Below are 17711 nucleotides of genomic sequence, written 5' to 3' on the forward strand. Positions count from 1 at the left end.
AGCTTACCCATGGCGCTGCTTATGGAATTTGGACATAACAGATGACTGTTCATTATTCTGGGATTCCACATCTGTACAGAGTGTAGAACATAACTGAATACTCAGTGAGTGTTTCTTGATTATGCGATTTGCTAAAATCACTCTGCTAGTGTGTTAAAAATACCGTTTAGAGTTTTCTATACCATTTACCATTTAATTGATAAGCATGTGGTTTGATAAATGTTGTTGTTATTATTGTTATTAGTAGTAGTTTTATGTAGTTCTTACAGAAATATAAGGGCCTTTAGATCATTTGATTTGGGGCCCTGCCTCAGCTATTAAAAATTGCATTGTACCTTAAATACCTGTTGCCTAATATTATTTGCCTTCTCATTGTGGCTCTTAGGGGTTTCTGCTGCTCAGAATAGAATGGAATCTTTCATAAGACTGGATTAAAGGGCATACGGCCTAATGCAGCAGTCTCTAACCTTTTTGGCACCAGGGACAGGTTTTGTGAAAGATAATTTTTCCATGGACTGAGGTGGGGAGTGGGGGAGGATGGTTTCAGGATGAAACTGTTCCACTTCAGATCATTAGGCATTAGATTCTCATAAGGAGCATGCAACCTAGATCCCGAGCATGCAGCCTAGATCCCTCTCATGCTCCTATGAGAATCTAATGCTGTCACTGATCTGACAGGAGGTGGAGCTCAGGCGATGATGCTCACTTATCTGGCACTCACTTCCTGCTGTATGGCTTGGTTCCTAACAGGCCATGGATTGGTACCATTCTGTGGTCTGGGGCTTGGGGACCCCCGGCCTAATGGATCATCTTAGTAAAGTTCAGAGGCATTTAGGAGGAAGACCCATCTGATGACATGCAAGGAGGAAATATCTGTAGACCCCTGGAGAAGAGGGAAAGCAGTGCTTTTCCAAGTGTAAGCTTGGGACTGAGGGTTGGATTTTTGTGGTAGGTACATGACTGGGTGGAGAGGATGACATTCCTCAGTTCTCCACTTGGCTTGCAGTAGGACACACTTCAGGAGCCCCACATCAGGATGGCTTTTTTCTCCCTGTGGTGAAGAAAACAGCTGGCAAGTGGCTAATTAAAACCATCGTAAGCCCAAAAGCTAAACTCAAAGGCCTTTGGGAGCCTTCCATTGGGCTGCCCAAAGTCCTTAGAGGCTGGTTGGCCAATATAATGAATAATAAAGGAAATTCATTGAACACCATTAAGAAAAGGTAATGCATGTCTTCCTTCAAACCATCAATGCTTTGCCCCGTCGCTGATTTGCTTGTGCAACCCTTCTTTTATGTCACTCTGAATAAACTCCCCTTTGTCTTTCTGGGCCGAGGGAACCAAATGAGTATAGAGGGACTCTTATTGGAGTCACACATTTCTTTCCTCCTTGTGATTGCCAAACCACCAAACTCTGGGCCATTTGCATGTGTCTTAATTTCTCCTCATAATGTGGCAAAACACGTTTTGGTGCTAGGTACGATACAACCCTTCCTGGAGTGAACCAAATGTGGAAAGTGCTGTAATTTGAGGCAGTTTTCAGAAAAGAGCTTCTTCTGGTACAGAAAGGCCCTTTTTCCTTTTTCCTTTCTCTTTTTTCATTTATGCCTCATCATATTTTGTCCAATTTCAGCTCATCTCAGGCTGAATTTTCCTTTTGATGTCTGCTTTATAGAATAGCCCTTGCCTGAGAAAAGAGAACAAAAGGCCAACTCTGTGGCTTTCAATTTGCAGTGTCCCCAGCCCTTTTATCCATCTCAGTGCTTCCCTGGTTGGGAACAAAACCCAAGCTCCAGGGTCAGAGTACATATGGAGGAAGAACCCTTTTTGAAAATCCAAGCACATGAGGAATTCATGTTTCATTGTCATCCTGCTTTGCAACTGGGTCAGGTACATATGCGGGGAGGAGAGAGTGGGCTTGGAAGAAAAAAAATTGGTTTGTTACCTCCACGAAAGCAGACATTCTGATTTTCCCCCAGAAGTTCCATTAAGAAGAAAGCAAGTTTTTAAGGGTTTAATTGCTAATTCAGGGTGGCTTTCAGCCATTAGGGCATCTGTATCAAGGCGCCTAGTTTGGGAGGTGGAACAGAAGTTTGACGTGCTAACATTTGGGAACTTTCTCAGACAGGATGTCTTTGTTATCTAGTTTCTTTCCATTTTTCAGTACCTGCTTTGAGATCTCTACTTTTTCTCTTCTGCTTCCTTTGGTTTCAAATCACAGAAGACCTATCTCTTTGTGCTCCCAGCTTGTTGTCTTGGTTACAGGCTTCTTCAGCTTGCCTTCCTTTGAGGGGAATATACAGTGTAAAGAAGATTTTTTGAAATGGTGACTAAGGTCCGTTTCTCTAAGGTTACTGGGATATTAAGCAGTGGGTAGAACAGTGACTTGTAAACCTGGCTGTACATTGAAATCAGCTGGGGCACTTTAAAATACTGATGCCCAGGCCCCAGGCCCAACCAGTTGAGTAGGGATCTTGAGGAGTAGGCCCCAGGAATTTTTTCTTTTATGAAACAATAAACTGCCTACGTGAGTCTAATGTGCATTCAGGATTTAGAACCGCTGAGTTTTACAGCAAAGCCAAACAACTTGGTTCTGGCTGTTTGAGCCAGGTGAAGGAAATAGAATCAACTTTTCTGTACCTTAGTTTTACCTGCCTAGAACAGAGAAGCAATAAAGCTTAAGAATTTAAAGAGGCTTACTATGACCCCCCCGTCATTATTGTTGCGTACTAAAGAGAGGTAACTTTCTTTCAAAAAAAAAAAAAAGAAAAGAAAGAAAGATCTGATTATTCAGCTCTCTTGGCTTCTGGGCTATAACAGTGGCTTGAGGATTAAAAGAAATCTTTCCAGTTGCTTGAAGAAGGGTTATCTGTATGGAGGAACAGCAGCTTCATTCCCAGTATGGTTTGGACAGTGCATTCCAGGTTTTCAAACCTGCCCCAACTTCCAGCTGACTCCTTTCTCATGCCCCAGGTGGTTAGCAGAGTTAGGCACCATACTTATATTTTTAGTGAAATTGCCTTTTAATAGTATTTTCCTAACATAAAAACAACAGATGTTCATGATTCGAGCCCAGAACATTATAGGAATATGACATATAGCAAACAAAAGTCCCCTAGAAGTCGGTCTCCCAGACATATCCATTGTAAGCATGTTTTTCCTTCTGATTTTTATCTCTGCATATGCTAAACATTTTATATTTTTATTCTAAAAATGGGATCATTCAACAATGTTTGTATTTTTTTCCTTAATATCTTAGCCATCAATCCATGTTAGTATATATAAATCAACCTCATTCTTAAAGACCCCTGATACTTAGGATTTTAGTCACACAAGGGCACAATCTCCTTCTGCTTCCCTCCAAGATTTTGCTTTCCTATGGAAAGGCTTGGGTTTTGTTTGTTTCTTTGGGCTTCAAATAGAGCAAATCCGTTGTACCTGGTATATTTATGTTTGGTTGTTATTTAAAAATTCGTACAATTTTAAAGGAATAGAATAGCATATATGATTCCCTCCAACCTCTGACCCCTGATCCACTAGTTCTTCTCCTCAGAAACAAACTGCCATTACCAGATTCTTGGAAATCTTCAGAATTACTGCATGCATAAACAAGGCTTGAATATTCTAAAATGGCTTTTGCTTAAGTAACCAAGTCTATCCATATTGTATAGAGACATCTTGTTTCATTTATTCATTCAGCAAGTACCTGATGAGCATCTCATATGTTCCAGGCACTGTGTTAAGTTCTGGACCTACAATGAAGACCATCACACAGCTCCTGCTCTCCAGGAGCTTATGGTCAGCAGGGAAGGTCAACATTTAATGAAAACATAGCTAAATATAAATGAGGAATGGTGATATGTGTTGTGAAGGAAAAGAACAGCATTTACATGCATCTTTTTTTTTTTTTTGTGACGGAGTCTTGCTCTGTTGCATAGGCTGGAGTGCAGTGGCGCCGTCTTGGCTCACTGCAACTTCCGCCTCCCAGGTTCAAGCGATTCTCCTGCCTCAGCTTCCTGAGTAGGTGGGGCTACAGGTGTGCACCACCATGCCCAGCTAATTTTTTTGTATTTTTAGTAGAGACGGGGTTTCACCATGTTGGCCAGGGTGGTCTTGATCTCTTCACCTAGTGATCCACCCACCTTGGCCTCCCAGAATGCTGGGATTACAGGCATGAGCCACCGTGCCTGGCCTACATGCATCATTTTTTAAAACAGTGATTAATGGAGTCCCCTTTCCCAATTTTTTAATACAAAGGTATGGATGGGAGATTTGCAGCAAAGATAGGGAAGCAAAGATATAACCCACAATCTTTACTCTTGCCAACAGCTCTTACCTTCTTTCCCACCAAAATTTTCCTTTGATAAAATGTCTTGCTGAGAGTTAGGGTAACTCACCAACCAGCTTTATTTTTGGTTAACAGGGTGCCGTAGAAGACCTTTGCTAGCCAGACTGTGAGCTTCTTGCAGACAGGAATTATGTCCTGCATCACTGTGTGCTCAGAACCTCAGGAAGAACAAACTGATTTAGGCACCAGGAAATAGGTGCTTTTATTACATTCTCATTTTATGCCTTAGAAGCACTGCAAATGGTAGGTATTCTTATTTCTGTTTTAAACGATGAGAAAACTGAGGCTTAAGGAGGTCTAAAAAATACTTCCTTTTAAAAAAATACACCTCTCCCCCACCATCATAAAAACCCCAACTTTGGCCATAGAGTTCATTGGTGGTGGAGCACTGCAAACATTAGCTGTCCCATGTGGCTTAGACTGTGACACAATTGGTCCTCTTGCTTCAGGGAACTAGATACCATCCATCCCTTCCATGGGTTGGCCTAGGCTCTGTTACTTCAGAGTTTTCTTGATGAGTTTCAAGGTAACCAGGTCATCCTGTTCTAAATATTTTTCTGGGATTGAGGTCAAGGAGCAGCAGGATCCTCTCTTAAATGGGTCAGAGGAGGAGGACTCCTGTGGCTCCCTGAAAGGTCAAGCCCCTTCATGCTAACTACACTGTCTTCCCTTCTCTTCCAGCTTATGTCCTGGGCTGGGCTCTGGACAGGGAGCAGAGGTAGATGTGCACATGTGTTCTGGAGGACTTTTATGTGTCCGATGGTGTGTTAGGCACTATGTGGAGTGGAGGCAGAGGGAACTCCAGAAAAGACAAACTATCTTATGGTGGAGACAAAAGGTAGTATTGGCAACAAACATGACCTCTGAAATCAGATAGTTCTGGGTTCCAGGCCTGACTCTTTGACTCACTTATTGGTTGTGCGACCTTAGGCAATTTATTTAACCTTTCTGTAGCTCAGTTTCCTGGTATGCAAACAGGAGGAAAATAATAATCTCTTACATAATAGGATTGCTGTGAAGAGTATATGAACTAATACGTGTAAGACATTGACTGTAGTGCCAGACACGTAGTAAGCACTCAGTAAGGAATAACTACTGCCATTATTGTTGTTACTAACAACAGTATGAGACTAATAAGTGATTAGTGTATAAGTACCAACAAATACCAATGGAGTTCAGAAAAAGAATGCTTAATTTTTGTAACTTATCCAGGAAATCTCTAGAGGAGACAGAAGAAGTGGAATGAAATATTCCAGGTGGAGCAAATATGAAACTGGGAGGCTGAACTGAACTGGAGTGGGGAACAAAAAGAAGTAACAAACCCAACATCTGGCACCCATGAACTCTGCCATCAGCTCACCTGTTGTCACTACCAATATGTCCAGTCCTTTATGGCTCTCCATTTTGGAGTGCCCTGAATTACTGGCTGCAGTTTTGACTTGGCCAGCTAGTTGGCCGGCTGCTCTGACTTGAGCTTGAGGGTGTCTGTGCCTTGGTGGAGTTACACGGGTCCTAACTCTGAAACTTGGTTTGTAGGTTCGAAGCCTAATTTTTATCAGCTTACCCAGGGCTCTTGGTTTCTAGTGGATTGAGTCACACTCCCCAACATTACAAAACACTTCTTAATAAATCACCAGGCTGATAAGTCAATTGATGATGAGAGAGAGACCTTTATAGAGATGAGAACACTTGTGTGTATCAGCCCTTTCTGATATCAAGGTACCTGAAGCCAAATTAAACAGGGATTGTTTTATAACCTAAAATAAGAACCTAATGGAGTTGAAAAGTCTCATGAGTGAGACCATATAGGCTTTGGTAGTCCATGGAAAACTGTACCTTTTTGCATGTCTGTCATAGCTTTGTAGTGTGACCAGAATGTGTGTCCTGTTCTCTCTCCACTGCTGGAGAAACATCAGTAACAATTTTTCTCTTGGATGTTCCTGTTTTCAATTCCATGCAAATGCTGTTTGTGTGCTATGACCATGCTATTCTCTTGAGTTTCTTCTTTCTTGACAAGATTTTTGAGTTGCCTACTTAGCGACAACATAGTGATTCTCTCATTGAGTGTTCTTTTTGGCTTTGTTCTCAAACACTAGGAATGTTTCCAAGCAGGGCTGCCACGAATGGCTATGCACTGCACAACCCTAGGAGAGGGTGCCATTCACATAGACTATAATTGAATGGCGCCACTAGGGTTGTGCAGTGCACAACCTACACAACTGTACTCGGCGGCCCTGGCATAATGTAATGTCAGTACTTTCTTCATCAAGGTACCAGTTTGGGATTGTCCTCAGGGTAAGGGGGCTGAAGCAGTGAGCTGCTGCTGTGACCAGGAAAGGAAGAAAGAAGTAAAGTTGTGGCTTTGGGAGGATTATGTCTTCTCTGTAAATGAGAGCCATCATATAGGAGAACTACGTACCTTCATTCTTTCAGTAAATAGTTTTTTGAGTGCCTACTATGTGAGGGTTGAAGAACAGGGAGGGGTTTGCATAGGAGGGAGCATCTGAACTGGGCTTTGTGAAAGAAGCAGAATATTAACATGTGAAGATGAGTCAGGAGGAGAGAATCTCAGGGGGGAAGAAATAGCGAGAAGAAAGACAGATGGGAGACCACAAGGGGTATATGGTGCATAATTCATCTTGGTTGGATAGAAAAGCATGTAAAAGGGAGTAGTGAGCAATGATGCTGGTCGGGGGTCAAATGATGATGCAGTAGGGGAGGGAGTTGAATGCCCAATTAAGGAATTTGGACTTTTATTTATCAAGCAATAAGGAGCTATCCAAAGTTTGTTTTTTAAACAGCTTTATTGGGTTATAATCATATACCATATAATTCATTCATTTAAAGTGTACAATTGAATGTTTTTTAGTATATTCACATATATGTGCAGCCACCACCACAGTCAAATTTAGAACATTTTCATCATCCAAAAAATAACTCCATACGATTTAGCTTACCCCCCTCCCTACCTTTCCCCCACTCACCAGCCCTAAGCAATGGTTAGTCTACTTTCTGTTTCTATAGATTTTATCTATTCTGGACATTTCATATAAATTGAGTAATTATAATATGTGACCTTTTTCCACTGGCTTCTTTCACTTAGTATGTTTTCGAGATTCATCTATGTTTAGCATGTATCAGTACTTCACTTATTTTTATGGCCAATTAATATTCCATTTTAAGGATATGCCACATTTTATGTATCCATTTGTCTGTTGGTGAACATTTGGGTTGTTTCTGCCTTTTGGCTATTACAGATAATACTTCTGTGAACATCTGTGTGTAAGTTTTCAGGTGCACATAGGTTTTTATTTCCCTTGGACATAGGTTTTCATTTCCCTCAGGTATAGGAGTGGAATTGCTGAGTCATATGATAACTCTATGTTTAACCTCTCAAGGAGCTGCCAGACTGTTTTTATAAAATGGCAGCATCATTTTACATCCCTACCAACAGTATAAAAGGGTTCCAATTTCTCCACATCCTCATGCACACTTGTGTTTGCCTTTTTTATTTTGGCCATGCTAGTGGGTATGAAGTGTCATCTCATTGTGGATTTGATTTGCATTTCCCTGATGACTAATGACGTTGAACATCTTTTCATGTGCATGTTGAGTACCCGTATGTTTTCTTTAGAGAGATGTCTATTCAAGGTTATTTGTCTTTTTATTGTTGAGTTTTTTAATACTTTGGCTATTTTTAATGTATATATTTAAGGTTTTCAACTTGATTATATGTATATGAAAGTCACCACAATAGAGATAACACATGCATTACATCATAGAATTATCATTTATGTGTGTATGCGTGTGTGTGTGTTGGAAATACTTAGGATCTATTCTTATAGCAAATTTTAAGTATACATTACAGTATTTTTACCTATAGTCGCCATGCTGTACATTAGATATCCAGGACTTATTTGTCCTGGAAAATTAAAACTTTGTACTTTTTGACTAACATCTTACTTTCCCAGCACCAGCCCCAGCTAACCATCATTTTATACTCAGCTTCTATGAGTTAGACTAATTTACATTTCATATTTATATGACATCATAAGATATTTTTCTTTCTGTGTCTGGCTCATTTCACTTAACATAATGTCCTTTGGGTCCTTCTGTGTTACTGCAAATGATAGGATATCCTTCTTTTTAAAGGCTGGATAATATACCACATTTTCTTTATTCATTCATCCATTGATGAACATTTATCTTTTTTCTATATCTTGGCTATTGTGAATAATGGTGCAAGGAATATAGGAGTGCAGACATCCCTTTGAGATCTTGATTTCAACTCTTGGATAAGTATTCCAGAAGTGGGATTGCTGTGTCATAGAATAGGTCTTTTTTTTTTTTGGAAACTATACTATTTTTGATAATGGCTCTATCGATCTCCATCAGCAGTTTTCCAGGGTTCTATTTTCTCCACACCCTTCCCAATATTGCCATCTTTTGCATTTTTTATAATAGCCATTCTGACAAGAGTGACATGAGAGCTCACTGTGGTTTTCATTTGCATATCCCCAATGATTAGTGATGTTGAGCACCTTTTCATATACCTGTTGTCCATTTGTATGCCTTCTTTGGAAAAATGTCTATTCAGATCCTTTGCCCATTTTAAAATTGGGTTATTTGTATTTCTGCTATTGAGTTTATGAGTTCTTTACATATTTTAAATATTGACATCAAATTTGTGGTTTGCAAATATTTGCTATATAGCTTTTTAGGTTGATGTAGTCCTAATTGTTTTTGTTTGTTTGTTGTTTACTTTTCTTGCATGTGCTTTTGATGTCATATTCAAAAAATCATTGCCAAGACCAATTTCAAAAAGTTTTTCCTTTGTTTTCTTCTAGGAGTTTTATGGTTTCAGATGTTACATTTAAGTCTTAAGCCCAACTTGAGTTGGTTTTTGTGTGTGGTGTAAGATAAGAGTCTAATTTCATTACTTTGCATGTGGATATCCAGTTACCCCAACATCATTTGTTGAAGCAAGCATCTTTTCCCCCATTGTGTATTTTTGACCCTCTAAGCTTCTTTATTCCTTTTCATCCTTTTTATTCTTTTTCTCTTCTGATGAGGTAATTTTAAATAACTGTTCTTCAAATTTGCTGGTTCTTTCTTCTGCTTGATAAGTCTCCTGTTTTTAGTTCAGTCATTGTATTCCTCAGCTCCAGAATTTGTTTGGCTGTTGTTTACAGTTTCTATCTTTTTATTTAACTTTTCATTTTGATCATAACATTGTTTTCCTGATTTCTTTGAGTTGTCCATCTGTTACTTTTCTTTTTTATTGTTGAGTCTTAAGAGCTATTTATTCTGAGTACTAGACTCCTATTAGATACATGATTTGCAGATTTTTTTCTCCCATTCTTTGGGTCCTCTCCCCTCCCCTCCCTTTCTTTTTTTCTTTTTTTCTTTCTTTTTTTTTTTTTTTTGAGACAGAGTCTCACTCTGATGCCCAGCCTGGAGTGCAGTGGCGTGATCTCAGCTCACTGCAACCTCTGCCTCCCTGGTTCAAGCACTTCTCCTGCTGAGGCAGGAGAAGTAATCCCAAGTACCTGGGATTACAGGCATGTGATGTGCCACAACGCCTGGCTAATTTTTTTTTTTTTTAATTTTTAGTAGAGACAGAGTTTCACTACGTGGGCCAGGCTGGTCTCAAACTCCTGACTTCAAGTGATCTGCCTGCCTCGGCCTCCCAAAGTGCTGGGATTACAGGTGTGAGCCACCATGCCCAGCCTGGGATGTCTTTTCACTTTCTTAATGGTGTCATTTGAAGCATAAAATATTTTAATTTTGGTGAAGTACAGTATATTTATTTTTTCTTTTGTTGCTTGTGCTTTTGGTTACATCTTAGAGTCCATTACCAAATCCTAGGTCATGACATTTATCCCTATGCTTTCTTTTACAAGTTTTATAGTTTTTGCTCTTACAGTTTGGTCTTTGATTTTGAGTAAATTTTTCTATATGGGTTATGAGGTAGGGGTCCAACTTAATTCTTTTGCCTGTGGATAACCAGTTGTCCCAGCATCATTTGTTGAAGAGACTATTCTTTCTGCCATTGGATGGTCTTGATACCTTTGTCAAAAATCAGTTCTGAGGATTTATTTCAGTACTCTCAATTCTATTCTGTTGATCTCTGTGTCTTTCCTTAGGTTAGTACCACACTGTCTTTGTTACTGGTGCCTTGTCATAAGTTGAAATCAGGCTGTGTAAGTCCTCCCACTTTTTCTTTTCAAGGTTGGTTTGGCTATTTGGGGTCCCTTGCATTTCCATATGAATTTTAAAATCAGCGTGTCAGTTTCTACAAAAAAAAATGTCAGCTGGGATTCTGATAAGTACTGTGATGAATCTGTCATTTAAAACTTTCAAGGAGGAGTGTAACAGGATCAGAATGCTATTTTAAGAATAGGAACCTGACAATACTATATAAAATTAGAGCAAGCTTATCCAGCCTGTGGACTGCATGCAGCCCAAGGCAGCTTTGAATGCAGCCCAACACAAATTCATAAATTTTCTTAAAACATTATGAGATTTTTTTGCAATTATTTTTAAAAGCTCATCAGCTATCATTAGTGTTAGTGTACTTTATGTGTGGACCAAGACAATTCTTCTTCTTCCAGTGTGGCTCAGGGAAGCCAAAAGATTGGACACCCCTGAATTAGAGTGATGAAAGAAAAACACTGGATACTTGGAGATCAGATAGGAAACTGCTGTAGTAGTTTAAGAAAATGATAGGGACCAAACTAGGAAAAGATAGTGAGGGTGGATTTCAGATGTATTGAAAAGGTTGGGCTGGGTGCAGTGGCTCACACTAGTAATCCTAGTGCTTTGGGAGGCTGAGGTGGGAGGATCACTTGAAGCCAGGAGTTTGAGACCAATCTGGGTAACAAAATGTGACCCCATATGTACAAAAAAAAATAAAAATAGCTAGGTGTGGTGGCACATGCCTGTAGTCCTAACTACTCCGGAGGCTGAGGTGAGAGGATTGCTTGAGCCTACGAGTTTGAGGCTGCAGTGAGCCATGATCACACCAATGCACTCCAGACTGGATGACAAACCAAGACCCTGACTGAGAAAAAAAAAAGAAAAAGAAAAGGTCTAAGTGACAAGACAGGATTTGGGGACCGAATACATGTGGGACAGAGAAAGGTAGGGGATCAGGGATAACTCTGAGGTGTGAAGAGAGGCTAATGGATTAGATTATAGTACCCTTTAAAATTTTGTATTATTTTGAAATGACTTTTGACTTACAGAAGAGTTGTAAAGATATTACAGAGAATTCCTGTATATCCTTCACCCAGCTTCCCCTAATGTTAACATTTTACATAACTATGGTAAAATTATTAAAACTGAAAAATTAGCATTTATGCAATGCAATATGAACTTAACTACAGTCTTTATTTGGGTTTTACCAGTTTTTTTCAGAAATGTCCCTTTTCTGTTGCAGGATCTATCTAGGATCCTTAATTGCATTTAGATATTATCTCTCTTTAGTCTTCTCTAATCTGCGGTAGTTCCTTAGTCAGTCATTGCCTTTCACAACCTTGACTATTTTGAAGAGTACTGTTCAGTTTACTCTGTAGAATGCCCCTGATTTGGGTTTACCTGATGTTTTTTCATGATTCCATTGAGATTATACAATTTGGGCATCCAATAAGGATGATGCTATCAATAGCTCATGCTTATTTTATTCCCTACAATGTGCCAGGCATTTGAACTAGGTACCTCAAGCATTTAAATTTTACAGTTACTCTATGAAATAATACTGTTGTAATCCTCACTTGACAGATAAGGGAACTGAGCCTAAAGGGTTAAGTATTCTCTGTAGGCAGCTGGACAAGGGAAGCTGAGTAATATGTCAGAATGTTGTTATTGCAAACATGGAATTAAAACAAGTGAAGTTAGAGGAATTGAAAATTTAATATGATTTGTTGCTGAATTGGCTCATAGTAGGGATGAATTTTCTATTGAAATCAGGATAATTATAGCTATTATGTGTTGAGTGCTAGCTATGTGCTAGGCATTGTGCCAAATGCTTTTCTTGCTTTGTTTCATTTTGTCCTCTCCCAAACCTTGTGAGACATAGATACTATTTTTGTCCCTATTTTACAGATGAAAATTCCTCTAATCTCTTGCCTAAGGCCAGAGTGCTGGTGAGTGGCAGAGCCACCATGTGGATCCAAGTTTGTCTTAACTCTAAAGCCTGTATTCTTAACCGCTTGGCAATGCTAAGTGTCCTCCTTCCATCTTCTTAGTAGGGATGAATTTGCCAATGGGACTAGAAAACATGCTATTTATGGGCTTGGATGTAGACACTGCTTGGTTGTGGACATTACCAAATACATGTTTGCAACTCTCCTTATTTTATACCTCAGTGGTTGGTCAACCCCATTCTTTCTTTGGGTATATTTCAAGCAGGTTACAATCTGGTCTTTCAAGTCTGAGATTTTAACACTTAACTCTTAGTAGGCACTCTTATTTCCCTTTTATTCAAATTCTTGAGGGAAGCTTCTTTATAAACTCCTTAGACTGACAAAAATAGTAAAATCTCAGAAATAGGCAAATCAAGGGAGATAATGAAATCACCAGAATGGGCGTTTAACCGTGGAGTGTAAGGGAAGCTTTCCTGGAGAAAATAATGTTTAATTTTGCATTTGAAGGGTAGATAAGAGCCACAAGAGGAAAGTTGGAAAAACCATCTGGAAGAGGGAATAGGATTAGCAAAGGCACAATTTCTTGATGTTAGAGATTTAAATTTAAAAAATAAAATCATGAAAATATTAAGAAAACAATAGGTGACTCTGTAATCCCACTGTTATAAAAGATTTTCAAAGCGTGATATCAAAGACAGAAGCCATAAAGGGAATGACAAATACATCTGATTACATAAAGATTTAAAAAGCTTCCATAAATAAAAACCTACCATAAACAGAGCTGCAACAATGACAGCCTGGGAAAATTTTTTGCAATAAATTTCAAACAATCTATATTAGCTGTCATTAATATATAAATAGCTCTTTACAACTCAATTGAAAAGAACACACCAGCTGAAAAATAGTCAAAGTGCACAGATGGTCACATCCCAAAAGAAGAAATATGGCTGGCCAATACACCTGTTAGAAAATAGTTTAACATTTCTGGTAATCTGAGGCGTGCAAATTGTGTGTGTGTGTGTTTTGCCTTTTAAATACGTGATAATTACCAAATGATAATGACCTGTTTGTCAGGTTGCAGCAGAAAACAGATCCTTGTATATTGCTGGAGGGAATAGCAATTTAAATAATTTTTCTGGAGGGTATTTTAGCATTGTGGGTCAAAAGCCTTCAAATGGATATTCCCTTTGAAGATCTAGACTGTCTTCTACCAATGTGGGCTAAGGAAATAGTAAAGGAACTGAAAATTTAGATGTAATTTACATGTGCAACCAGAGGATATTGGTTGAGTAAATTATTGCATATCCATATAATTGAATAAAATGAAGGTATTGGAAAATGAGATAGTAGAAGTGTAGTAATTGACATGAATACGTTCAGGGTACAGCTTGACATAACGCACAAGGCTGTCATGCTGGAGAGGTAGGCAGGATCCAGAGGAAAGAAGGCCTCGTCTGCCATCCTAAGAACCTTGAGCTTTTTCGGTAGGTAGTGGCAAGCCATGGAAGGATTTAAAATAGCAGATCAGAGGGGCATTTTAGATAGATCCCTCTTGTAGCAGTGTGCCTGGAGGCAGGAGACCAGTAAGGAAATTATTGCAGTGGTCCTGAAAGAGATGATGAGGGCCCGAGGGTATGAAGTAGATGGAGTCACAGGACCAACTTTGGGCAGCCCAGGGAGTTAATCTTCCTTATGGTTGGTAACAGTCATAAGCACTTGGCCTCAGGGATCCCCAGATAGCTATGTGCCATCACAGGAGATGGTGACAAGAGAACTGGAGCTTGGGGAGATCGTGTGCTAGGCCAAATACCACTCTCCTGTACCTCTCTCACTCTCTGTTTCCCTTTCATTTAGTTTGCCCATATCCCTTTATTGCTTACCCTGGCTAGCCTCTCGTTTAGGATGGCCTGTGGTCACTGGCCCTCCTTCCCAATTACATTTCTCATAGTACTAACACTTGCTCCAGTGTACAAAAGCTATCTTCTTTAAGTGCTATGAAAATGGGGATTGGTGAATGTAACACTGGGGTGGAGCAGAAGTGGATGGGAGGCTGAACAATGGTGGCAGTGAACTTGGGGCTGATATGACTGGGGGAACAGGAATGGGAAGCAGGCCAGGTGTTGGCTGAGAGGTTCGGTAGAGAAGGTGGGAACCTGGAACCAGAGAGGTTCGCAGGTAGAGGATGAACTGGAATAACAGCTGATGCCTAGATTGGATGCTTAGGAAAGAACTAAAGGTTAGTACAGGGATCTTTCCTGAGGAAGCTGAGAGAGTGTGTGGTTTTGAATGGAAACTGTGGATTTTTTCTGGGAAAACCAGCCAAAAAAGACCTCAGTTTTATAAGGATTGCAAGTGCCCACCAGACCTGGGGATGAGGCGGGTGGAAGCTATAATGAACCTGTCTTTGGGACTCTGAAACTCATCTGTGTAAATGCAATTTGCTGTCCAGTTGAGTTTATGTTTTGAGATGTCTCACACTGTAGAGAGTAGATCTTATGAGCTGGCTGATGGCACAGGTGTGGGGCTGTTGGGGTGACTCCCTGTGTGCCATGTGGTCAAGGGCCAGGGCTAGAGTCTAAAGAAAAGGAGCTCCCATGAGCCCTGGTCTGTGTCAGGTGTGAAGTGGAAGTGCATTGAACTGGGAGTTAGGGGACCTGGGCTCTCGTCAGAAAGCTTGTCAGAACCTTTTCCCCTCAGTTTTCCTCATCTCTGAAATGAGGTTTAATAACATGATTCTGCCTGCCTCCCAGGTGATGGGAAAGTGGAAGTGCTCTGTAGCACTTCTCTATATGCTACCTGCTCATGCCTTTTGTTTCAGGTGCTGAGCTGGGCAGATTTCAGCATGAATGCAAAGTGCCAAGTTGGTACTGGGGTATGCTCAGATATATTCTCATCTTTGTACCATCCTTGTTTGAACTTCTAAGTCTCATCTCTTCCTATTCTATTTGCAGCCAAAGTGATAGTTTAGCTTTTCACCTCCTAGTCTAAAAATGCATGCCACCAAAATTTTCAGGCAGTTGGAAGCCAAGCAAAGAAGAAAGCAAGGATATTCAGGCCAAGGCTGGGGGCCCTTGTACCTCTGAATTAATGTTGAATATGAATGTGACTCTAGCATGACAGGGTGAAGAGGTTCAGTATCATAAATCTGAGAAGTTCCTAAAGGAGGCCATGAGTTTTCTGGAAATGGAATATGAATAATCAGGAATCCCCAGATAACTGTGTACCATCATAGGAGGTGGAATGTAATGTAATAAATAATCTTTCAATCAGATACATTTAGTTATATCAAGTCAGCAGATTTGAAAAAGGACCCTAGAGGCCAGGCACAGTGATAAACCTGTAATCCCAGCACTTTGGTAGGCTGAGGCAGGAGGATTGCTTGAGGACAGGAGTTCGAGACCAGCCAGGGCAACATAGTGAGACTCTGTCTCCACAAAAAAAAAAAAAAAAAAAAAAAAAAAATTAGCCAGGTATGGTGGTGCACACCTGTAGTCCCAGCTACTTGAGAGGCTGAGGTAGGAGAATTGTTTCAGCCCAGGAGTTGGAGAGTGCAGTAAGCTATGATTGCACCACTGCCCTCCAGCCTGGATAACAGAGTGAGACTGTCTCAAAAAAAAAAAAAAAAAAAAAAAAAAAAAGATACCCTCTATGCTGCTATGCTGGTGATAGAAATAGGCAAGACAGAAAAGATGAAACGACTAAAGTTAGATCCATGACTGATGGAGGATAACAGGATAACCAACTGGGTTGAAACTGGAGGCTTGTTCTCTTTAGTAGTTTTCTGGGCTTCTAGCCTAGGGAAATTGTGGATCAGAACCAGCCAAATGGACTTATAAGGGAAATCTGTCCCCGAAAATCTGCTTACCTCCTCTTGTCTGTGGGTATAGAAAAGTAAGATTTAACTGTGGTGCCCAGTGTTGCATTTTTACTTCTCTGTTTAGCATGTTGGAAGTGTCTTGGGTATTCCAGAAGCTCAGGAAGGCTGCTGGCATGACTCTGGTGACTCCAGAAGTATTGAGGACCTTTCTAAGGTGGTTGGGGCCCCTGCCTCTTCTCTGTGTACTGTAGTTTCTGAGTGTAGCCTTTGATGGGCCTGATGCTGGGTAACTATGTGCAGCCTCCAACTTAGTCCCTTACCTATGGTGAGTAACTTTACTGCTGGATCAAGGGTAAAAAATATTAGCTTTGTTTATTTCTTGGACTGCTCCTGAGGGGTGGGATGGGGAGTGGGGATAAGTCAATGTTTGGATAATTGAAATTTCAAGTCTGTAATCCTTATCCAAAACCATTAAGATAGATATATTTCAGAAGTCAGAATTTTTTTGGATTTCAGAGAGGCCGTACAGTGCATGTAGAGTCTTTTACATACTCTCCCAGTGGGGTTTGAGGCAGCACCCCGCAATTAAATACATTATTATTTTTATGGGAAACATATGAATATTCACCATAAGTGGAAGAAATAAAGTCTATAAATAGCCTCACCTCAATGCAAGTCGTATTTTGCTGTAACATTAGCTTTGAAGAAAACAAACTTTCAGTTTTTAGAGCTTTTTGGATTTTGGGATTGCCAACAAAAGATTGTGGACCTGTAATTATCATCGGCTTTGTATGTTTAATGAAATTGATCAAGGGAAAAGGCACATTCTTGACAGATATTTCCTTTGATGAGGTATCATGCAGGTGATGGACTCCTGACTGTGTTCTTTTTAAGACCCTTTCTCATTTTCATTCTTCTTCCACTTCTTATTGGCAGGGATTCATGCAGGTGTCTTTCCTTATAGTGATTTTTCTTATAATACCCTTTTCTTCTAAATATGGAGTCTGAGTTAACAGAAGAACCATATACTAAAGAACATACAAGTGACAAAGCCAACAAGTCCATAATGCAGATATCCCATATTAATAAGAGCTCTCAACAATATAGGGACACGTGTCAACGATTTCTAAACCACACCATTAAGTCACTACAGGTGAAGAAACTCTACAAACATGAGTTTCATTCCTTTGTCAATCCTCAGTTCTGCTGAATGTTTTTGACTCCTGTAGTAGTTCAGTCCAAGGGCAAAAATTCAGCATCTCAGGCTACCAGGAGTGATTCAATCTCCTGGGACATTTGTGAAACATGAGGATTCCTGGAGTCCCATACTTGGGGAATCAGAATTCTTAATGGGGGAACCCAGGAATTTGTATGTTTTACAAGCTCTGCCTAGGACTTTTTT

General features: G+C 40.0%; 1 protein-coding gene across 15 annotated transcripts in view; it reads left to right on the plus strand.

Moving 5' to 3' along the window:
* Positions 1–17711, plus strand: part of TMEM164 (transmembrane protein 164) — a 175274-nt gene that overhangs the window by 45294 nt on the left and 112269 nt on the right. For 2 of the 15 annotated variants that reach the window (XM_063635260.1, XM_055268665.2), the window contains exon 2: positions 4421–4588. The exons of 12 other annotated variants lie outside the window; for them this stretch is intronic. In XM_063635260.1, the coding sequence (XP_063491330.1) occupies positions 4586–4588 (3 nt within the window). In that variant the 5' untranslated portion in view covers positions 4421–4585. Of the gene's footprint in view, positions 1–4420; positions 4589–17711 lie in introns of those variants that run through there. One more of the 15 variants, XM_063635263.1, reaches the window with a different exon arrangement.

This window comes from Symphalangus syndactylus, chromosome X (genome assembly GCF_028878055.3).
Source record: "Symphalangus syndactylus isolate Jambi chromosome X, NHGRI_mSymSyn1-v2.1_pri, whole genome shotgun sequence".
Lineage (NCBI taxonomy): Eukaryota > Metazoa > Chordata > Mammalia > Primates > Hylobatidae > Symphalangus > Symphalangus syndactylus.